The sequence below is a fragment of the Antedon mediterranea genome, chromosome 10 (assembly GCF_964355755.1).
Source record: "Antedon mediterranea chromosome 10, ecAntMedi1.1, whole genome shotgun sequence".
Taxonomy (NCBI): domain Eukaryota; kingdom Metazoa; phylum Echinodermata; class Crinoidea; order Comatulida; family Antedonidae; genus Antedon; species Antedon mediterranea.
The window spans coordinates 24,742,420-24,767,733 of record NC_092679.1 but is presented as its reverse complement, the minus strand read 5'-3'; the positions used below and the strand labels follow the sequence as shown (position 1 = coordinate 24,767,733).

The following is a 25,314-nucleotide window of genomic DNA, read 5'->3' as shown; positions in this document are numbered from 1 at the left end:
ACACATATTATTATTATTGTCCTGAATGTTTCGGTGTTAATAGGTGTATAGGCCTACTTACAGAACATGCCTATTATGTTTCAGAAAAATTGATATGGGTGACGTCGACGCCACAAAAGCTTATCATATTAAAATCTGACTTACCTGTGTATTCCACATGAGATGAAATATTAATATGGGCAAAATATTAAGTAGAAGTGAGCCCTCTATCAGAATATAGTTTTAACTGAATATGTTTTGCAAAGTACTTCACTCAGTTTCTGGATGAGTGTTTTCATTTCATTTGATTGTTCAGCGTTTGGAGAGGCGCCCTGCATTTTGCGCTATATTAAATTGAACTTATTAGTATTATCATGAATCATTCTTGATTAATGAAAATGGTAAAAAGTTGGTATTTGCAGGAATTTTCTCTATAATAGGTTCCTTTTAAGGAAAATGAACGAATTCAATTAAAATAATCTATCTTTATACTCTGTATTGTATTTGATGCTAAAATACGTACTTGCTTTGAATGATACCGGTAACCGCCGAACTCAGACATTATAATGTACAGTTAAGAATGATAAAGGATACGCGTTAAAATGCGTTATATTTATTTACCTTTATAAAACATTACATAATTATAAACGTATTATTCAAATTGCACAAAGAGCAAGACTAAATAAAACAAGTTGCATTATTTTAACCATGATGCGGCGGCCACGCAAAAATTGTACGTTCTCTCGTTCTTTCATGACTCTTACTAGGATTGATTTACTTTACTTGTTATAGTTAGATCTATATATTATTTTAATATTGCATAAGCATTATAAATTCAAATACAAACATATTGTTATTTAGATAGGCCATCTATGAAATGCATCTTACATGCCCACTATCTCTATTAATAAACTTACTAAATTTCTGTCATTTGATTGGACGATTGTGGTTTACACGGTGTTTGATAGATGGTATTATCACCTAAATAGATTCCGGTCATTTTGATTGGACGATTAAGTTATATAGAGGGTAAAAGGTACCTTCTTTAGAAGTTATTTTAAAAGACAACAAATAGGTATCATAACCTATCCTAGGCCTTTCAATCTGAATGTGAAAGGTCAATATAACCTTTGATCTTTCACATTTGAAATTAGTTGTACCATTGCATTCATAAACATTCATTATTATTTAACGGCCCGCGTAAAGTCTAACATGCGCCGCCTGTTGTTTTGCAACAACTACAGTATTAACCGCAGGGAGATGTGACATCTTCATCGGGTAAAATATTCAATTCTATTTTCATTTCATAAATTATCTGTACCATCCAATTCATAAATATTCATTATTTTTATAATATTGCATAAGCATTAAATTCAAATACAAACCACCCATTCTTTAGACCATCAATTATAAAATGCATTATCAATATACTAGGTGGTCTGTCTACTACGTTTAAAGGAAAACCAATTATCCAAAAAAAGTATGTTTATCTGAATCTGCTGTGTATTAAGAATATTATGAATAATATAAATAAATAGATAGTACAAGTAGGTTAAAAATAATCCCTTTCGTATAGTTTAGTATAATTATCTTGTTATATATATTATAAATAAAATTTAACAGGCCTATACATTGCTTTTGGTTTCAAAACCTTGAACTTTGTAAAATAAAAAGCAACTCAGCAATATTTAAATGTTTTGTGTCGAGGTTTCACTGTGCCTTCAAATCATTAAAAACAACACGATCCATTTCATAAAATAAATACAATTTAGACCCTTTTCCCGTAAAGAATTGACAAGGAGACGAGTTGAAAGTAGATATCATAACATACCTGAGTAGATCATTGTCACTTGATTGGAGGAGTGTGCTTGTCACGTAATTTTTAATAATTTTTCACAAGGCCTATGCATTCTATAGCCGCAGTGCAAATGATCGCGAGGAGCATGACTTTATACCCTCAAACCGCAAAGTGCCACTTTTAATAGTTAGGGAACATTTAACCACTAATAAGGAGTTTTCGAGGCAAAAAAAACCCTAAAAAAACATTTTAGTATTTCATTTTACATTGTTTATGTCCTATTTCAAAATCTGGATCCAGGATTAGTAACGTTTCACAGCAATTTGGCTTTTAATGTGTATGTGCACTAACTATGGAAATGTGGCGATACTATGGAGGCCAGGGAAAATGGGTGTGGGTTATGGAACAGTGTGCTTGTATTTACACAGTATAAGTTACTGTCTGTATAAATACAAGGAGAATCTGAATGTGGATTCTATCGACAATGAAAACTATCATGCATTGGACAAAGCCAGAGAAAAAAATATACTGTTAAATTTAATCAATTTTGTTGTTTTTGTGATGGAAAATCCTTTTAATGGAGTTTGAATCAACCATTTGCCACATTCAAATGTCCGTCCCTTTAATAGGTGTCCTCTTAATGGTGGTGGTTTTTGTTTGAAAACAAAATAAAAATGATAGTAATAGGTTACGCAATGGAATGTGCACAAGTTTTTGGATGTCTGATTGCAATATTGTCCTTACTTCATCGACTTGCACGGTTTATCATATCATAGAACTCCTTCCTGTGATTGTCGTCGGTTCTTGCTAATTGTTGCAGTATCGTTTTTAATAGATCCTCTAATTCTGTATCTAAAATATTTTCAAATCCCGACCCAGTAGTATTAAAAGATGTTTCTTCATTTTCGGATATTGTGTAAAGATCAGGAATTGCTAAAATTGTACCCCTACGACTCGCTAAATCGGCTGGAATGGAGAAGCTACTATTGCCACTACATGATGCTATAGAAGCTCTTCTCAACTCCATCAAGACTAAAACTCTTTTTACAGCTCCCCAAAGTCGCGAGCGTACACTCTTTGATAATTTGTTCCTTTGATAACGCCTGGTTGTCGCTTTAAAAATTGCAGCTAAGACACCTAATCCAAGAAGAAGATACAAAATAATTACAATTGCATAGAAGGTGTGCTCTGCTGTTTTTGAACTAGATCCCTCACTTCTGGAACCCTCAGCAATTTCAAGATCACCAAAGCCGATTGTACTTAACGTAATAAACGAAAAGTATATTGCTTGAATAAAACTCCAATCGTCTTCAAGTAAATAAATGAGTAAAGAAGGCAGAATTAAGATAACACTCGATACCAGAGCACATGTAATAAATATTATCAAATTATTACGTAATCGAGGAGCGCTTATAAAACGTATCAAACAAGAATTCAGCCTTAAGACAAAATCTTTGACTTTTCCCTCGAACAAGTCTCCGATAACGGATAGTAGCCATCCTGTCAAAGGGATACCAAAAAAAGCGTACGCCACACATATCACCTGGCCTTCGTTGGTTTTTGGAGTTATATACCCATAACCTGCAAGATAAAACATAAATCAGACAGTGGTGTGTTTGTTAGGATAGTTTAAGTGACATTTCTTGATTAAAATAAATCAACAAAGATGTGAAATTAGCTGTTTACATAAAGTTCATCCTCTATGTCACGTGAGTATTATACAGTTGATATACTTTTAAATCAATGTAAAATATAAAATTACAAAATCTACGATTTACAGTTTGTTGATGTTTCATTGCAGAAAAACTATTATTATAACCTTGAAGTGGCGATTAAATTTAATAACATGCATGACATTATAAACTAATAGGCCTAATAAGTAATATGCCTTAAATATTCCTTTCTACACTAAAACTTATATATTTTTAATACAAAAATTGTGTTGGAACGCGATACTGAATGTCTGAAAGAAACTTAGGCAATGTGATAATCTGGGAAAGAGGTTTGAGACTATCTTGAAAGATTAAAAAACAGTTTGTTTGAAGTAAGCTGATGATAAAAATGTTGTAAAAATATGGTAATCACTATAATCTTTAACACTCTAAGACCATATTTCTACAACACACACTCATCATCAGCTTACTTCTAACCAGCAATTTGTTTAAAACATAGACGGCTTAACCTGGAAAATGACCCGTCGTCAAGAAAAGTGTGCAGGCAAATCTTAGGTATACTTTTGGTGTATTGTTAAATAACCATTACTATTTTATTATGGTAATTCAAATGAAGATTGTTGGGACTCCATGACCATTATCTTTTGCTTCAATTATACGATACGATCCCTAAATGTCAAGAGAGGTAACTTAATTCTGCAATTCAACAGAACTAAACAACGTAACGGAATAGAATAAAGCAGTATCAAGAAAATTGATTGAAATAAAAACACACAAAACTCAGTTAACTTACTTAGATTCTAACATTAGCATTATTTGTGTTTGTACATTTTCCCATAGCAAATACATTGGTTGTTATACACACTTTAATAACTAAAACATTAAGTTCTAGGCCTATAGACATACAGTACTACTAATGATAATCAGCTAGCGTTTGGCCGTAACTCTCGACTTAGTAGAAGGCGTCATATTTCATAATTAAAACGTTACAGTTTATAAGATTAATTACCATACTGATAATCATAAACGGGAACGGGACACACTTTCACCATATACAGCACATACTTCAGCAGTCATTTAGGGTAAACGGCCATTTGCTGATGCTGCTTCTTTTGTAAACCAAAACTAACAATTGCATTGGGCAAACCATCTTACAATGTTTGTCTTTAACAAGGCCTATTTTAGTATTTTAAATGTCAATAGGTTATTGTGCTTTTAAGTAAGAGTCATGAACATAACAAATAGATTGATATATCATGTTGACAAGGTAATTCTATAAAGTTAACACAATCATGGTACAATCAAGAAAGAGTGCACATTTCATTTTTTTCTGGTACAATTTCATCTAAATTTAAAGACACATTATTAAGACTCTAATATTTACGTATTATTTCTATTTTTAGTGACTTGTATGTCTACAAACGGTTCGTTATGATAATGTTGCAAAACAGTTGGCAAAGCAGGTAATCTTAAACTCAGCAGTTGTGCTTCTAACCACAAAGTGGAGAGTTGACAAAATACGTAGAGGCGTAAATCGCGCTTGACCATTTAAAAAACACAATCATTTTAATGACCCGAACGTTTTATATTCGCCTGGAATAACGTATGTTGGGGATTAGGGTGACGGTGGACAAAAGAAAACGCATCCTGAAGTAAGGGGATTAGGGTGACGGTGGACAAAAGAAAACGCATCTTGAAGTAAGGGGATTAGGGTGACGGTGGACAAAAGAAAACGAATCCTGAAGTAAGGGGATTAGGGTGACGGTGGACAAAAGAAAACGCATCCTGAAGTAAGGGGATTAGGGTGACGGTGGACAAAAGAAAACGCATCCTGAAGTAAGGGGATTAGGGTGACGATGGACAAAAGAAAACGCATCCTGAAGTAAGGGGATTAGGGTGACGGCGGACAAAAGAAAACGCATCCTGAAGTAATAATCCAAATGATTGCAATTTTTATAGTAGAATGGCGTTTATGCTTTAACTAAAATTTGATGATCATTGATTCACTATACAAATTGTGTGACAAACGTTAGTATGCTAATGCATTGCGTTTTATCGGCATAGGGGATCTATAAAATTAAAAGTAGACTATAGATAGTATAGCATTAATTGATTTCTTTTAAATGTATCGTGTAAGTAACACGCTTACAAGTAGAGTATGCCTATATTTGCAAATAAATTACACCGCATTCCTTGAAATATGTCACGTTAGTAAATGGCTGTTAGGACTTTGACTAATTACTACGTGACTCAAAATCATAAAGCAAATTAGATGTTCAAATAAATATCAACACACACAAGGTAATGAACGAGCGATGATAATAATTATAATGATGATGCAGACGATAGTGATAATTTGATTTGATAGTGATAATGATGATAGTAATCAGATGAGTAATGAGGAAGAATTTTATAGTGATAATGATGACGAAGACGGTGATAATGATAGTGATATTTATTATTATCTTTTTAACACGGTGATGATGACGACGACGACACTGATCATGAAGATAGTTATGATCCTTGGAGATGACGATGGTGATGAAGATGACGACGTTGATCATGATGTATGATCATTACTATGGAGATGATAATGACACTGATCGTGAAGATCGTTATGATCCTTGGAGATGAGGAAGGTGATAAGGATGGTGATGAAGACGACGATGGTGATCAAGATCATTATTATGCAGATGAAATTGATCATGAAGGCTTTGGTCATTATGATCTTTGAAGATGAGATTGATAGAGAATAGAATGAAAAAATGATGTTGGTTATGGCACATGAATACTATGTCCTTGATGATGTAATGATAACAATTAAAAATCAATGTTATTCTGTCAATATTAGAAGCGTATTTTGACGGCTTGTTAACTGAAATGTTATCTTTCAATTTCAATAATAAAGTGGTTTATTATTTATATTTTCCATAGTCATAAAGATTTTCTATTATATAATTCGGTAGGACTAACAAACAATGACATTCATCGTTGCCAATTAACATTACGTTGTTGAAATAAAACATTGGTAGATTTTATTACATTATATTCAAACGTTTTGGATACTAAATTATGATTTGTTTGGTAAAAAGATAATTGATTGCATGTAAACAACTCAAATAATGTATTTTCGTAAGCCTACCGTACTGATTTAATTTTAGTTGTTAGACATAAGAAAACAACTCAAATAATGTATTTTCGTAAGCCTACCGTACTGATTTAATTTTAGTTGTTAGACATAAGAAAACAACTCAAATAATGTATTTTCGTAAGCCTACCGTACTGATTTAATTTTAGTTGTTAGACATAAGAAAACAATTTAGAAAATAATAATATTCTTACCTATGGTAGTTATAGTTGTGGCACTGAAGTAAAGAGATCTTGGTAGTCTCCAGCGTGAATTATTAACAAACAAATCATTCGACATAAATATAGCGCCATTGTTTTCAGCTTCTATCAACTTCTGGATAAATGCATGAAGTTGTTTACGCTCAACACAAGTGTTATTTTCAAGGAAATAATCCAATTCATCAAAGAACAACCGGCGTGTTTTCTTCTCGTGTTCACTCTCACAGAAGCTAAACGTGAGTCCACCGACAAATAAATATGCATAAAATGAGATGAGAAGCACGATGAGTCGCCGTGCTGCCTGTTTCATATCTTCCAACAAAGTGTATTTAAATGGTAGCTGTATGAATCATTTTAGCGCGCTCAGTTGATTCGATAATAACCGACTTTGTCGTTTGGAAATACTCGTTAACCAATAACATTACTTGCCGCATAAATCGTACACGACGAGTAACAATTATATGGAGAGAAAAGTCACTGATGAAAATGTTCATGCTGGGTTTTGTTTTATATAGTATACCCGGAAGCGTGCAATCACCATTTGAATTAAAAAACTAAAAAGGCGTATCATTTTTCCTTCCTTTATAATTATATTTATTTTTGATAATTTCTTTAAAACATATAAATTATTATATTATGATGAAATAAACATACGAAATGAATATTTCACAAATATTACTGTACATTATATTTTCTTATGCTAAAAGTGGGTCGGAGGTGACGTGATGCGTGCAAGACGCAGATTCTTGCGTGACATGCACCAAGAGATGACCAACCGAGAAAGAATGCAAGCGTAGACATTAAAACCACGCACCAACAACGGAATGGTCACTTTAAAAATAATTTAGTTGGCAAGATTTTAATAAGTGCATTTTATGCAACAATATGTCAGAGCATGTCACCATGTCAGAGCATAATTTGCTAAAAAATACATTGAATTGTTCCATTCGTTGTATTATTACAATGGATGTTTAATATCTTACCATTCAAATTCAAAATCTATATGGTTTCCGAAAACACCGAAACTGCGCTGTAGTCCGTTCGCATTAAACGCGAAAATGTATGAAACGCGTCTCAAAACTGGTAGTGCGTTCGCATTTAACGCGAAAAAAAATTTAGTGTATAAAACGAGTTTCACTCAAAGCAGCAGCACAATCGACCATTATGTAGTATATTAGCTAAACATGCCATATAAAAAGTATTTATAAGAATATTTTTTTACTATATAAAAACAAGTAATCTACAATTTGTTATTGCATAATTTCATTGACACTTTATAAACTTATTTAAGTTAAATTGGACGAAGCATGCAAGGTAGTCGAGTTTAGAAAATGATTTGAGGTTGAATGAATCTTGGAATCAATTTGAACCTGTCACGTATGTCCACAGAGGCTTAAACATTAATTAATCCATATTGATTTCAGAAACATTATATGCGTTAACATTACAAGCACGCTTGGTTAGTTTCCACCAATCGATTCCTTGGCTTGCTATTCAGTATAAAATGTTACTCTGGAATATTAATGGTTGTTACATAGGCATAGGATGTCGTGACCCCAAGCAATCTTCCACCTAAATCAAAAGTGAAGAGTGGTGATAACGGAGATATTTGCACCCATCATGTTGCGATTCTAGGTTGATTATTGTTTCATATATAATGGCTATTCACTCGCAAAAGACTGAAAGGGATTTTTAGTCGATTGTTTTCCGAAAATAATGAGAAAATAGATCATAAAAGCAACAAAATTAGCATGTAAACAAACGCAGTGTCATATAAGAAATATTGAAGAAGGTGACATTTCAATTTTTGTTATTGTTATTTAATTTAAAAAAAGAAGTTAAGAAAGTGTTGTTTATATCATGATAAATATACTTCTGAATTAAATGCAGACAATCGAACGTCAATACTTTCTCAATTTACTTCATTTCCTTTTACTAAATACTGTATTTCATTTGTTATTTATAAACAATTTGAATTCTTTATGATTGTTTACATTTATGTTTTACCTTTCGAATTGAAAGACATTATTAAAGCTCTGTCCACACTATCAAACTAGTTTGACAAAAAAAGTGTGATGTGCCCAAATATGGTAGTGATAAACCCAAATATGGTAGTGGTATGACATTATCTGTCCATATATGGGCACATCACATTTTTGTTGGTCACATACAGTTTGATAGTGTAGACAGCAGCATACTTCTGTTTCTTTTTAAACAGTAATAGCATTTGCTGGATTTACAAAGGCATTTAAGCCTACTTTAATCTTTGACAATTTTCAATAAATTGTTAAAATCAAGTATTAAAACTGGGATGGAGAAGATCTATCTAACTAATTAATGAAAAATTGTTCTAGACTGAAAATCTGAAGAAACAAAACTTGTGTCTGAGGTAGTAAATTTGGAAAGCACAGAATGGTATCGTTGGCTATAGAGTATCACCAAGCATCTCCAGGTTGAATTTGTGTTTGAAAAACTGATGTAACTCTTTAGCTCGACTTTGCGAAATGTTGGCCTTCTTTTCAAGCTTATCTGGAGTACTGTTCATAATGAAGAAAAAAAATGAAATAATTTCTCTAATTGAATAAATTATTGATTTGGAATAAATAAGAAAATTTGATAAATACAATCTTACCAAGAAATTAATTCACTGAATGTGGAACAATTCTTTGAAAGACACACGGCACCGGCAAAATTAAAAAAAGGTATAGAAAGACAAAGCTTGAATATCTATAGAAAAACAAAAAAGATTCAGTTTACATAATAATTATGAGGATAATGACAGTAATTAGTTAATAATACTGTAATTTTGTTTATTTAGGGTTTAAGGGAAAATGAATGGAGTATTCAATGAGAAGTGTAACCTGCAAAAACCAGCCACATGTATGATTTCAATTCAATTCAACATTTTTTCATCAAATGCCATACAAATAATACAAAGCATAAAATGAGGACCAACCTACAAGTAAACTTGTTTCAGTTAACACTTTAACATGGTTACACAAAATAATAAGAACAAGAATATGAAGCATCAGTAATAATATATAATAAAAATGAAATGTTCAATATTTAAAGTAAAAGATATTTCTTTAATTCTTTCTTAAATTGAATGTTTGATTTAGTTAGATACAGCAAGAAGAATTGTGGTAGTTTTTTTGCAATATCTTTAGAAAATGATAGCCAAGATTTGATAAACATACCATGTAAAATATCATATCTCAATGTACGAAATCCACACAAAGGATCATTATTTTAGTTACAGTTATGACACTCAATACTTGAGTAAATATGAAATTGAATATTTTAATTACGGATGTATGGTTTACATTACATTACATTGTTGCTGGCAGTAAGAGCAGTAATGTCATCATCAAGTGTTGACGACAATAATAAATAGCTTTTACTGTACTTAATACATTAATTATAGACACATTGTTGACATTATCCTAAGTACAGCTAGTGTTTTAGGTACACAACATGAAACTACATTAACTTAAGACCCATTATTAGGAACGGTTTATTCTCCGTTTGTACAAAGGTTTATTCAATGAGAAAGAAATATATATATATGTAATTTTTACAGTTTTGATAATAATTTGTTAATAAGCTTTGGTTGTGAGCAGACAATAAACATTAATGTATATCATACTATCAATTTTTATGCATAATATAATTTAAGTAATTGAAAAGTTATCAAATTACACTATAAGGTCATTTGCCTGGTTTCAACTTTATCAAACCAGATTCAAAGTTTTCACCAGGAGAAGTTTAGATGATCAACACATGCAAGATGCAAATTGATACGCCCTCATTTGATCCCTGGTGTGCGTGCATACAATTGAGGGACTAGTGCTGTTCCGCCGTACCACACCTAGAGTGTGTCTAATGGTTAGGACATCTGCATATTAAGCAGAAGGTTCCAGGTTCAAATCTCAGTTGGGGACCACCTTTTTCATTCTCACGGCTTTCATCATCTTTATCGTTTCCAAAATATATAATATATTTCAATATATATTTGAAATATTTGAAAAATAATTAGCAAATAATTTCACTGGAAATTCAGTAGAGAATAAGTTCAAGATTCCAGGTTATTATTCTCCAGTCACCTTACACCATCAGAAGAATTTTACTGAATATAATATCATGATACTTCCAGAGGGATTATTTTACCAAATTATGCCAAAAGACGATTAGCTGTACTAATGACACACATTACTTTTCAATCAAAGTATTTAGAAGAAAATATCTTACAAACTGCAGATATCAATAAGTCGTTACATAATGTAAAATAACTCAAACTACATTGAGCAAAGAATTCAGATGATTAGTCAGTAACTTGTAAGGTATCCAGATTCTAGGTTATTTGAAATTATCCAATTGTTAATTAAAAAAAATAAAACAGAATCTTATCTCTTCCCTTGTTGATTTATCACCTGTGGGTGGCCAGTACATATTTTCTTGTAGGAATATAAAATATAAACTTTACCAATAATAAAGTTCATAACTAAGAAGTCCATTTTGATGCGATATAATTAATGTTTATCAGATGAAACAATAACAAGCTGTCATATTACTTTGAATGAAGAGAGGTTGATGAAAAACATGATTCATATTTTATTCAGATATAAATACTCTGCAACAGAATGAAATGCTAAACATTTGTGTTTTTTAATTATAATTAAAAACAATTTAACGAGTTTATTAGTTGACCATAATGAACAATTTTATTGCTAAAACACTAGTACTGACTGTACTAGTAGTAAATCTATTGTCAATTGTTTTTATTGTACATTAAGTAATTAAAAATCTTTATGAAATTCAATCCACACTTATTTTAATGTTTTCAACAAATGTACATTTATATTGCAGACTCAATTCTATTGCAGAAAAGAAAAGGTACATCGAAAGTACATCTGCTTGGTTTATACACTTTGCATATTAACATTCTCATTTGTCAAACTGTTTTATGTAACAAATAAATAATCTTGCATGTTTATTGCTTCATTTAGGTGCAATCTAAGGAAACGATCTAATTAAACGTCTCATCAGACATGCAAAATAAAAAGTGCAGCTACTCGCTATTCTAGTGGAAGGAAAATTGCAAGTTTGTATTTCAAAATCATCATTACTTTCAATTTCCAAAGATTGAGAACCATTTTATTACAGCTACTTTTAATAATCTAACAACATAATAGAAAGGAGACGTGTAAAATTGATCTCTTATGTTTGACCTTTGACCTTTACCAGGTTTTATGACTTAAGTTAAGCACTGTAGTAAGTACAGTAGTAGGTTTCATTGAATGCTGCTTTGCTTGTCATGGAAAGGTATTCAACAGTCTAATCACGTATTCATTTATTGATAAATTATTTATTCATTTATACAGGACATTATAATTATTAACATTTTCATGATAATAAACTTAGAAGAACTTATAGAAATTATAATAATTATTTGTAACTAGATGGCACGCTCGCTTCGCTCGCGTACCATCTAGGTCGTGCCCACAGATGGTTCTCGAATACACAGTATTTCCAGCGAGAAAAAAATGGAGATTTCAAATGTACGTACTGCAGGACTATAATACATTGTCGTTTACAGAAACGAATAAATATACACAATGATTTATGTAGTCAACCAAAATTAGCACCCTGGGAATTACTTCTGAGAGAGAAACAAAATGAGTCAAATTTTTTTATTTGGACTCATTTAAACAAACCCAATTTGTGTTTTGTATGTAACATTAAGGGTTGAGGGATGGGGGAAGAAGATAGGTACAAAGAGGAAACATTTTAAAATATATTCTTATCCACTCAGTAACGAAATATTGTTTTAAATGTTTTATAGGCCTATAAATAATATACCACTAAATACAGTAAAACATTTACGATTTAATACGGTACTTTGTTAAAACTCTCACTGTCATAGTCGATTGAAATAGTAAAGTACATGTAACGATACACCACTACGACGTTTATATATTTTTAAATTATTAATTAATACAAACGTTGAGAAGCAACTGTCAGTAATAACGTTTATTTGTTTGTATATTATATGTTTATAATCTAACAGTAGGGCCTACCCACACTCACAGTAATAAAGTTTATTTGTATTTATTTTTATATTACATCTAACAGTACCAACACTCACAGTAAGAAATTTGCGATTCAAATTGCGATCAAAAGTGGTTAATACCTTTTAACAGTATTGTACAGCATTGCAATACTATTTATGTTTATTCTCCAAGGGGGCCCATAAATCTAAATATATGCCTCTATGGTTAAACCAAATAATTTGGAATGTTTATTTGTATATTACAGTATATGTTTATAATCTAACAGTAGGGCCTACCCACACTCACAGTAATAAAGTTTATTTGTATATATTTTTATATTACATCTAACAGTACCAACACTCACAGTAAGAAATTTGCGATTCAAATTGCGATCAAAAGTGGTTAATACCTTAACAGTATTGTACAGCATTGCAATACTATTTATGTTTATTCTCCAAGGGGGCCCATAAATCTAAATCTATACCTGTATGGTTAAACCAAATAATTTGGAATGTTCCATTCATCACAAATCAATACATTTGTAAAAACGTATATTAAATGTATCAAAATAGTATTTTTTAAAGAAAATCGGCCTGTCTTCAACATTATGATGCTGTACTCGAACTGTTCAACCGGTTTTCAGCTATTAAAAACAATTATCGTAGGAGGAGATAGGAAAATGCGAAGCCTCCTCGCATTTTTGTGGCGGGTATTTTTCAAGATGGACATCTATTAGACAGTGTATACCACGATCGGAAAACACCCCTATTTGGGGCAAATCGTTGAACCTAAATTCGTTTTAATCGTCAATAACTAATTATCTAACTTAATTTAATTAGTAAACAGGGTTACATCAGGTGGTTAAAATCAGTACCGAAAGTACGAACCAACTTTATATACCATCGAGTAAAAATTCTAGAAGTAAGGCGTGATTTACCGAATTTTGCCCTTACGTAAATTTATATATAGATAATATTGGTGTAGTGTATATCCTGGGAAAAGTAAACTGTGGTATATACAGATGATTCTCGCAAGCTTTGGAATAAGATATTTTGACATGCAACTATATATTATAATGGTAGACAACACTCTTTAAAAAAATGTTTATATACTGTTTTTATTTAAATATTTTGGCCTCTCTCTCATTTGGGCTATTTTTTTGGTTGTGTCTGCTTTTTACTGAATAAGTATTTCTTGAATAAGTTTTGTTGGCAAATAATGTTTAACTTCAGTTATGTATGTTGTATAACTGACTGAGTGACAAGAATTCATAAACCATGAACCAAGATCATTTCATTAAATGTGACAAACTTTACATACAATTTATTCAAATTTGAATGTTGGATGTTCTTAATAATAGCATTGTTATCAATATTAGTGTTTTATAACTACATCCCTTTAGCTTATGTGACATTCCTGAATATGTTACTGATCTTGTACAAGAATTACTGTATCATTAAAGAGTAATCTATACAGTATATGACCAAGTTTAATCCAATGCGCACATATATAATCTACTTCAATTTCTGGTTTATCAAAAGTAATCCCCAAGTAAAAATTAAAAATTAGGCCTAATAGACAGAGTTGTGTGTATACTATATGACACAAAATAGACAGAATTCAGCAAAAAATTTTCTTCAGTAATCTTTATCTATGCGGATATAACATATTTGTTGTACATGGCATTGTGTGGATAACTAGCTAGAGAGCTAGAGAGTTCAAATCTAGTTGTATTTGATTTCACTACCATATCCCGTTGTCAAATACATTTTTCCATTGACTTTAAGCTTTAGAATTAAGGATTAAGAGAGTTTGACATACCTGCTCTTGTTTTTCTGTCAACTTTTCCAATAATTGGATTGAGAAGCCTTTCCTTGATTCCATGTAAGTCAAATCTGCTAACACAGAAGCTGTTTCATCTGGAATATAAACAACATTTGCATTATAAAACTACCTGACAATATAACTAATGCAGCATGTTGGTACAGGGGAGCCTGATTGTTTTTATTTTGATTTATTGTGACATATTTTAAACAAGTATTGTATTAGGAAATTAAGATATAAAAATGCAAAATTCTTTTTCAACATTTGAGCTGCTCAAGAAAAGTTTATAAATGAGCATCATTTCATACAGATTGTTATGATTAATTTTGGAAAGTGAGTGAGGTTGTTGAGCATAAAAAAACAAGCATTCACATAAATAAGGATTGTGATTTAGTTGAATACAATATATGTATGAATAGTTTTGTATATAATTTAATAAGATATAAATCCGTTACATTAAAGCCCTTTTTATCATATCTCCAAGAGTATGCTAACTGCTATCCATCAATTGTTGGATTAATCTCACAACATCTCCAAGAGTATGCTAACTGCTATCCATCAATTGTTGGATTAATCTCACAACATCTCCAAGAGTATGCTAACTGCTATCCATCAATTGTTGGATTAATCTCACAATATCTCCAAGAGTATGCTAACTGCTATCCATCAATTGTTGGATTAATCTCACAATATCTCCAAGAGTATGCTAACTGCTATCCATCAATTGTTGGATTAATCTCACAATATCTCCAAGAGTATGCTAACTGCTATCCATCAATTGTTGGATTAATCTCACAATATCTCCAAGAGTATGCTAACTGCTATCCATCAATTGTTGGATTAATCTCACAGAATATCACACAATTGGTTTTATATTCAGAATCACATTTTTTTTTCTCTATAAAATTTTCCTAGCAATAAGTTTACAACAACTGGCTTTTTTTTTTATCGTGTCCCCGACTTTTATTATTATTTATTTATTCATGCCTTTTTAAATTTGTATTTTTGTGTGTTTTTACTGACTGTGTGTGTCCATTTTATTATGATAGCTTTTATATCATTATGATTATATTATTATTATTATCATTATTCAACTAATTCATCTTTTTTTATAGTCTCTGTTAATTTAAATATTTTTATGATTTAAAAGTTGTAAAATCAGAAATATTGTTAATACTTGATTATCTGACTAGTAAACTGAACCAATTTTATTTTCAAACATGGTTGACAGAATGTCACTACATGTATTAAAAATATTGTTTTGTTTATAAAATGTCATAATTTGTCAGTGGATGGAAAGTTTAAGACAGGGTGTTATGACCAGTTTGTTTGTACAATAATGGAAGGGTTCAGTTGGCTATTTGAGGTACTATAATGAGGTACTAACCAAAATTGTACTGTACTGTTATGGGAAAGGGTTGTGGGTTAGAGTTGGTGCTTTTTGGGTTGGGATTGATGGTGGGGGAGTAAGGTAATGGAGTAAAAACAAACTGGTTTAAAATGGAATGAAAAGTGTACCCACTTGTTTTTTATTATTAAACTATAAACCTAATTTCATAATGATTAACAAAACTTTAGTACATCAGTTGTGAAGAGTTGGGTTTTATCCTGGTGCCTTAGTAGATCAGTTGTGAAGAGTTGGGTTTTATCCTGGTGCCTTAGTAGATCATTGTTGCACACAATATAAAAGTAATCACCTATTAACCTGCATTAAGTGTGCTTTAAAATGTTATATTTTAACAAATATAAAACATAATTACCTATTGAATCAGTGAAGAGTAGCTTTAAGTGTGTTCTGATTAACTGGGAGAGTGTCCTATCCAAGTACTTGGTACGATTACTGTCGATCAGAAATAACGTGCAAGGAAAAGCATAAAACAAATTAAGAAAATTAAGTTAATAATACAAATCTTATTCATTCATTCATTAGTGGAACATTACTTCTATTTATTGTCATTTGCATATAAAATGTATAGGAAATATGTTTTCTCTAAGAACAGATAAATGAAAAACAAAAACAATTACCAAATGTCACATCACTCTCGTACAGTATACGGACAATTGTACTCAAATCATGCAAAATATTCTTATTAACTAGGAATTTTTAATGGGGGGTTGAGGTTTCAATTTGACCATGTATCGAAAATCATTGATTCAAGGCCCGTTCATATCGAACTTAGGGCGAGATAAATTTACTAGATTAACGAGATGATGTCGCCATAACTTCGATGTGAACGAATTATTAGGGCGAGATGAAGGAATTTCCTCGACTACGGTCAGTCAAGGCCATCGCCTCGACGGAATAGTAAATCCACTGGTAAAGCTAGAAAACGATTAAGGTAATTAACACAGCATGAGGCATTCAGAATTGGAGGTCACCAATACACCAATCAGATTAAAGCAAATTTCAACTTTGACATATAAACATCAACAAATTAGCTTTATTTCTAAAGCACATATTAACCAAGAGCGACGATCTGTCATATTACTATTTTAAAACTTATTTCAATACATCTGTACCGCATTCATCATTCAAAAAGTAAAAGCGAAGACAAAAAATGTTACATCTAGGCTTGTATGTAAAAGAAACATGATCTCCCCAAGTTCGCGCTGTTCCTCGGCATATCGTAGGTATCTGAGCCGTCGTCGTTGTTGCATCATTCGCTGGGATTCCATGCAGCTAGAAACGAACTCAACTAACGCAAACAGCAGCAAAGCAGTACCTTCATCTAGTTCAGTGTCGTGTCGTCATTAATCATTTGTAAAAATATAGGTAAAAACCCCGATAATAATAATAACTGAGGAAGCATTGTGTCGACGGATCGTTAAGCAGTACTCGAAAAGAAGAAGAAGGTGGTAGAATGGGTGCGTATACACACAAGGAATAGCCCACAATAAAGTGCCCCAACCTGTTCAACTGTACTTCCTGTTTGTGTCGGCGGGGTCGCGAGCACGTGATGCTTAAGTTATCTCGCCCTAACATGAGCCGTCGAACGCAATTTAATGAATTTAATCGAATTACCGCTCTCGTAAAATTGAACTAGATCAGTACTTATCTCGCCCTAAGTTCGATATGAAACCAACTTCAGTGTCAATTTCACACTTTCTGTCTTCTGGTCTTATCCCTAATGACTATTTTAAGTATAAAGTACAGCAGGATTTAACTGAATAATACTACCACCTGCTTTAGATAATTCTTTTTATATAGAGTAGCCACATTTACGAGCATTGCTCTTTTGTTTTTCCCACCGTATTTGCTTTATATTAAATTTCAATGTTATCATATCATCACATGTATGATTCGGAATTAAATAAAGTTGAAACTTGAAGTCTGCTATACTGCTTTAGCTGCAATAAATGGTATATAGAGGAAAAAATAAATTGAAAATATTATTTGCTTTTCTAAAGTTAACTTTTATTCAATTTAATCACCGTTTCACATCTGGAATCAAATTTCATGACAAGGCGTTGTAAAAAAGTGTTTTGGCTGGAACTGTTTACCAATCAAATTGCAGAAATATTGTAATAGTAAATATTTTCAGTAGCCTCTAATTTAACTGTTTACTGATCAACCATTCTACTGTTTATAAATGCAATATTTAGTATTGATGAATATATTGAAATGGAAGATACACAACTCTCAACATATGTTATTGTGTGTTTACTTTAGGTAAACATCATAAAAACAAAATATTGTACTAGCATGTCAAATCTAATAATCATAACTTGATTTCACATTATATGAGAAGAATTTTAATTAAATTTCACAATTCATTCGATTTAATTGAATTAAAATACTGTAAATGAATTAGCATACAGATGCTGAATCTGGACAATGGCGTCTAAGGCACTGTTTCTGCTGCCAAACCAATAAAGCATATAATACGGTATTTTAGAATACTGACATACATATTAATATACAGTATATTTTTGGCAGAAGAAATGGTGCTTTATAAAAATTATACCATATAACATATTTTCCCCACCAAATTTGTAGTTAACAACATACTGTATTTAAAAATGTACTGTAACTACACCACCCAAAAGGTACAGAAATTGGGGTACTAAAATATGGTATCAATTATATTTTAGACTATATACTGTATTTCGATGATATGCAACAGGCCCTAAATTTAACTGATTGGCTATTTCTGGCAATATAAACTCATTATCAATCATTTCTATATTTAAAATTCAATGTATTTAGTTTTCTCAACACACAAAATCTGTTTATTCAAAATACAATGACATCAAATGCAAATTATTTTAACCACTCAAAATAATAAATTACCATGCCAACAGCAACAAAAATATTCTAATTTTTACATTGTCCTGAAAACTAATAAATCAAAGAGTTTAAGCAGGAGAAGTCATAGAAATGATTACTATTGTCTGATATTAATGCTTTTATTTTAGACATAAAAAATTCATTTTATTACAATTGCTTTGATTTGATGTCTGTAGAATTTGTACTGTATAAAATAATAACAACAAATACAATTACTATCCATTAAAACATTTTGACAAAAGACTAAAAAAGACTAAAATGTTATCATATTTGTATGCTCACTCTAACCATCTTCTTTCTTTACTACTATAACATAGGTTTTTGGGCCATCTTGATAACATATTTTATTGAAGTTTAATTTACTCATTAAAACATTTGATATTTGAATTAATAATAATCATAATAATGAATATGTAATCAATTTAATGTGAGCATAAGGATGCATTCTGAAGGTTTGGCACATTTTAGATAGCCATGTTTTATAAAATGTTTAAATACAGTAAACCAAGTGAACATTGACAGGGACCTAACCAAGTGTTGCATTAATAGCAAATTTGCTGGATCATTCTTCCTTTAATAAGTATATGTGAAAATCTATCTATAGTTTCATGCAACGTATGCTGAATAGTTGTAATATTCTTGTGTTTGGAAACATTCATATGCTCCATAACTCAAAAATATACTGTAGATAGAGAAGTATCCTATATATTAAAATATACTGTAGATAGAGAAGTATCCTATATATTAAAATATACTGTAGATAGAGAAGTATCCTATATATTAAAATATACTGTAGATAGAGAAGTATCCTATATATTAAAATATACTGTAGATAGAGAAGTATCCTATATTAAAATATACTGTAGATAGAGAAGTATCCTATATATTAAAATATACTGTAGATAGAGAAGTATCCTATATATTAAAATATACTGTAGATAGAGAAGTATCCTATATATTAAAATATACTGTAGATAGAGAAGTATCCTATTAAAATATACTGTAGATAGAGAAGTGTCCTATATATTAAAATATACTGTAGATAGAGAAGTATCCTATATATTAAAATATACTGTAGATAGAGAAGTATCCTATTAAAATATACTGTAGATAGAGAAGTATCCTATATTAAAATATACTGTAGATAGAGAAGTATCCTATTAAAATATACTGTAGATAGAGAAGTGTCCTATATATTAAAATATACTGTAGATAGAGAAGTATCCTATATATTAAAATATACTGTAGATAGAGAAGTATCCTATTAAAATATACTGTAGATAGAGAAGTGTCCTATATATTAAAATATACTGTAGATAGAGAAGTATCCTATATATTAAAATATACTGTAGATAGAGAAGTATCCTATATATTAAAATATACTGTAGATAGAGAAGTATCCTATATATTAAAATATACTGTAGATAGAGAAGTATCCTATATATTAAAATATACTGTAGATAGAGAAGTATCCTATATATTAAAATATACTGTAGATAGAGAAGTATCCTATATATTAAAATATACTGTAGATAGAGAAGTATCCTATATATTAAAATATACTGTAGATAGAGAAGTATCCTATATATTAAAATATACTGTAGATAGAGAAGTATCCTATATATTAAAATATACTGTAGATAGAGAAGTATCCTATATATTAAAATATACTGTAGATAGAGAAGTATCCTATATATTAAAATATACTGTAGATAGAGAAGTATCCTATATATTAAAATATACTGTAGATAGAGAAGTATCCTATATATTAAAATATACTGTAGATAGAGAAGTATCCTATATATTAAAATATACTGTAGATAGAGAAGTATCCTATATATTAAAATATACTGTAGATAGAGAAGTATCCTATATATTAAAATATACTGTAGATAGAGAAGTATTCTATATATTAAAATATACTGTAGATAGAGAAGTATCCTATATATTAAAATATACTGTAGATAGAGAAGTATTCTATATAATAAAATATACTGTAGATAGAGAAGTATCCTATATATTAAAATATACTGTAGATAGAGAAGTATCCTATATATATAAGCTTAGAAATATACTGTAGATAGAGAAGTATCCTATATATTAAAATATACTGTAGATAGAGAAGTATCCTATATATTAAAATATACTGTAGATAGAGAAGTATCCTATATATATAAGCTTAGAAATATACTGTAGATAGAGAAGTATCCTATATATTTAAGCTTAGAAATATACTGTAGATAGAGAAGTATCCTATATATTTAAGCTTAGAAATATACTGTAGATAGAGAAGTATCCTATATATTTAAGCTTAGAAATATAAACTGTAGATAGAGAAGTATCCTATATATTTAAGCTTAGAAATATAAACTGTAGATAGAGAAGTATCCTATATATTTAAGCTTAGAAATATACTGTAGATAGAGAAGTATCCTATATATTTAAGCTCAGAAATATACTGTAGATAGAGAAGTATCCTACAGTATATATTTAAGCTTAGAGTTTGCGATTTTTTTTCTTTTTCTGTTTGTTTATATGGATGAAATATTTCCAAAATAAAAGAGATTGAATTAGGGAACCAATAGGGGATCCAAAGGAGGGTATTATACCATTGATGATAAGTGCACATAGCAATTGTATCAGTACTTACATTATTCTTTTCTCTTCTGGTTTCTTAAGTCTATCTGTCTCGACAATTAAGCAAGGTCGGTCAAACAACTGACAAGCATAGCGTACCTGATCAATCAGTTTATTTCTATTGGCTCCATTAGCAAAATCTAGTTGTAAATGCAATAATTAGAAAAATTGTGATTTGTCTGAATACTGCAGCAGAAAGGAGTTAAATATTGGTTTAATTAACAGTATACTTTTGTAAACCAAGGTTGTTTTTAAAAAAATAGAGGAAAAGATAAATTGAAAATATTTGTTATTTGTTATATACTTTTCTAAATGATTCTACGATTTTCCACTTTTGTAAAATTTTTCGCATGTTAATTTTCACTATTATTCATTAGTGACTAAATAAATCTTTTTTTTTCATTTCAAATATCTTGTGGTGGGCGAGCCTTAAAAAATAAATAATAATAAATAAATAAATAAAGATACCGTAGTATGGAAAAGACATACATAAAAGATACCGTAGTATGGAAAAGACATACATAAAAGATACCGTAGTATGGAAAAGACATACATAAAAGATACCGTAGTATGGAAAAGACATACATAAAAGATACCGTAGTATGGAAAAGACATACATGTGTGTGTGTATGTATGCGTATGTACGATAATAATAATAATTTCTAGGTTATCTTGGCAGCATTTATAAGAGTTCCTGATCTAAAGATTCTAGATTCAACAAGCAGATGAAGCAACTCGTTAGATAGGTACCTAATTATATAGTATGGACAGCCATTGCCTCTACTTATGTATGCTATTATAGTAAGCCTTTTGATAAGCATGATAACACTAAACTGCAATTGAGTTTTTCTCAAATATTGTATGATTATTGTACTGTTTAAAGACACTTTCCCTACAATACAATTCCCTGAAATATATTAGAATATTATATAAACCATAAACCAGGCCATTCTTTGTTACGTTTTGTGGTTAAATGATAAAGATAAACCAGGCCATTCTTTGTTACGTTTTGTGGTTAAATGATAAAGATAAACCAGGCCATTCTTTGTTACGTTTTGTGGTTAAATGATAAAGATAAAAGTATACCTTAAATGTAGTTCAAGTTCTTTAAGCTCTGTCTACACTATCAAACTTTATGTGACAAAAAAATGTGATATAATACATTACCTTATAGGGTATATATCACTACTATATTTGGGCACATCAAACTTTTTTTGTCAAACTAGTTTGATAGTGTAGAAAAGCTTTAGGTCTAGTTTGTGGCTCTACAAGTAACATCATAACAGTGTTAAAATATGAACGTCATACTCCAGACACTAACCTGAAAATGACTTGCGAATGACACCCATTCGATTGCTGACCATAAAGTCACATGCTGTTAGCTGATGAACCATTGAGTTTAAATTGTGCTGTAGTTCTAGAGATGATGCAATGTGTGGACAACTTGATAACACTCCAGGATTCACCAAAACAATTGGCTCGACACCACATCTTTGAATCTAAATGAATAAAATATCAGATCAATCTTTAAAGTGCAGTATTGACTCAACTTTGGAAAAAATGAAAACTTTTTTTTAAAAATTGTTTTAGATTAAATTTCTTTATTGACAACTGGGGATAGCAGTCTCCCACATGGCACACAAATATTACGGTACAAGCATGAAAAAAGCAACAACAAACTTAGATAATATTTTCACTAACTTTAAGAACATTTTTAAACAAATTTTGACAGTAATGAATGTTCAATAGAAAGGCTAAAGCAATGCATATTACAATGTTGGCGTATATGTGCAGTAAATGGGCATTCACAATGTTGGCGTATATGTGCAGTAAATGGGCATTCACAATGTTGGCGTATATGTGCAGTAAATGGGCATTCACAATGTTGGCGTATATGTGCAGTAAATGGGCATTCACAATGTTGGCGTATATGTGCAGTAAATGGGCATTCACAATGTTGGCGTATATGTGCAGTAAATGGGCATTCACAATGTTGGCGTATATGTGCAGTAAATGGGCATTCACAATGTTGGCGTATATGTGCAGTAAATGGGCATTCACAATGTTGGCGTATATGTGCAGTAAATGGGCATTCACAATGTTGGCGTATATGTGCAGTAAATGGGCATTCACAAATGCGTGAAGAGTGCCTCCTTTACAAAGATGTTCATCTGGTGGCGTGCAAGACCACTAAACAAGTTTTTATTGTAAGGTAATAAGATAAACGGTAAGTCGTAAACGTGAGATAAACCTTTCATGCTCAGGTACATTATGATTAAAATGAATGAATATCGAGAGAATTATTACAATATCAACCGAGTAACAAAGTACATTGACACGATAACACATTTGGATTAAGGTTTTACAACTTCAAGTCAAACTAATGACTATCACCTCTTAACCAGGCTTTAGATAACTTTGGTAGAACCATGGATTAAAGATCAAGGGTTCCTTGACTCTCGGCGACAGACCGCGGACCGCCCACAATGTTACAGTTTAATTAACCGCATGGTAACAACGAAACGGTCGCGTGCATAATATATTGTTTACTGCACATGTGCAACGACATTTAACCATGTTGGCTACGATTCTTTCGCGCGTTCTTTGGTGGCATATTGTTTGTAGATGCTATCATTGTAATGTATTCATAGTGAAATATTGACTATGTTGTAATTAGTATAGGTTTCTGCTGCGATTGATATACGCTAATGATTTTTTATGATTAAAGTAGCATTTTATGACCTGTAGTAGCCTTACATCTGAGACAAATCTATTTGTTGTCTCATTTGTTGTAAAATTACAAAATCAGCAAGAATGCTAGCCTAGGCCCAGGCCTTCTACTAGGCTAAACTGGGCTAGTAAACCCTATGATTTGCCGACATTGATACTGCCTAGGTAGGCCTAGGCTAATCTTAAATGTAGTAGAACGTGTAATCATGATCTATATACTCACCGTTGTCTTACTTCTTGTGTGAATAATAATAAGTACTTTGTTTGTTCGTGATTAAGTTTGCCCTGCGTGTACTTTTCAAAACGACCGCTAGGTAACGAATCGCAACTATACATAGCCAGCCAATCCCGGATCAGGGATCGCTTTTTTCATTCAATTAGGCCCGGTGATTGGATGTGATGTGGATGACATAACCACTAGCCAATCACCAGGCACTACAGTTTAAATATAATCACATCGATAATTAAGGAGATTTATGAAGAAACCACTGCTTATAGCCATATATTAAAAACACGATTGTTGTATGTGTGAACACCGGCCACGCTAACAACATACATGGTCAAATGCATAATTTAATATTCTATAGATTAACGCAATTTTTAATGACAGAAGATGGCAGGCAAATAATGATAATTCAAATATAAAAATTGCATATTTTATTAATATTACCAACTACTTAAAATTACCAGTCGTAAGAAAGTGAACTTTTCGTAGCCCGATTGTGATGAAACTAAAACAGAATTATTCAGCAATATATTTTCGTTGTCAATTAATCATCGACGCAGACATGTCAATAGAATATTCAGACTGCGCATACGATTTCTACATGGTTAAGTTTTGGTCTCAAAAAATGTAACAGTTGATTCGCAGCGTTTTACAGAGGGCCGCGGTTAGAGACACGGAGTTCAATGAACGTGTTTGTTTGATTGGCAGCAGTGTTTTAGTATAGGCAAGCGCGTTGTAAAATCGTTTGATGTCACCGTCGA

At 31.2% G+C, this 25,314-nt stretch overlaps 2 protein-coding genes across 2 annotated transcripts in view; both read right to left on the bottom strand.

The window, feature by feature from the left end:
* Nucleotides 1–576: 576 nt before the first annotated feature.
* On the bottom strand, nt 577–7,260 carry LOC140060789 (potassium channel, subfamily K, member 16-like). Its single transcript, XM_072107136.1, has 2 exons — nt 6,793–7,260; nt 577–3,358 (listed from the first exon to the last, which is right to left on the bottom strand). The coding sequence occupies exons 1-2, from the start codon at nt 7,106–7,108 to the stop codon at nt 2,523–2,525; spliced, it is 1,152 nt and encodes a 383-aa protein (XP_071963237.1). The 5' UTR covers nt 7,109–7,260; the 3' UTR covers nt 577–2,522.
* A 120-nt stretch (nt 7,261–7,380) lies between these two features.
* The window catches only part of LOC140061347 (Fanconi anemia group M protein-like), a gene marked incomplete at its 5' end in the record, with an annotated part of 43,275 nt that continues 25,341 nt past the window's right edge, over nt 7,381–25,314 (bottom strand). The window contains 6 exons of the mRNA XM_072107855.1: nt 7,381–9,335; nt 9,431–9,525; nt 14,670–14,767; nt 16,433–16,512; nt 21,611–21,737; nt 22,919–23,096. Of these exons, the coding sequence (XP_071963956.1) occupies nt 9,224–9,335; nt 9,431–9,525; nt 14,670–14,767; nt 16,433–16,512; nt 21,611–21,737; nt 22,919–23,096 (690 nt within the window). The remainder of the gene's footprint in view (nt 9,336–9,430; nt 9,526–14,669; nt 14,768–16,432; nt 16,513–21,610; nt 21,738–22,918; nt 23,097–25,314) is intronic.

Coding starts and splice junctions, on each gene's coding strand:
- LOC140060789 (XM_072107136.1), bottom strand. CDS start 7,108: ATGAAACAGGCAGCACGGCGACTCATCGTGCTTCTCATCTCATTTTAT. Junction 3,359..6,792: donor CACAACTATAACTACCATAG/GTAAGAATATTA, acceptor TTTATCTTGCAG/GTTATGGGTATATAACTCCA.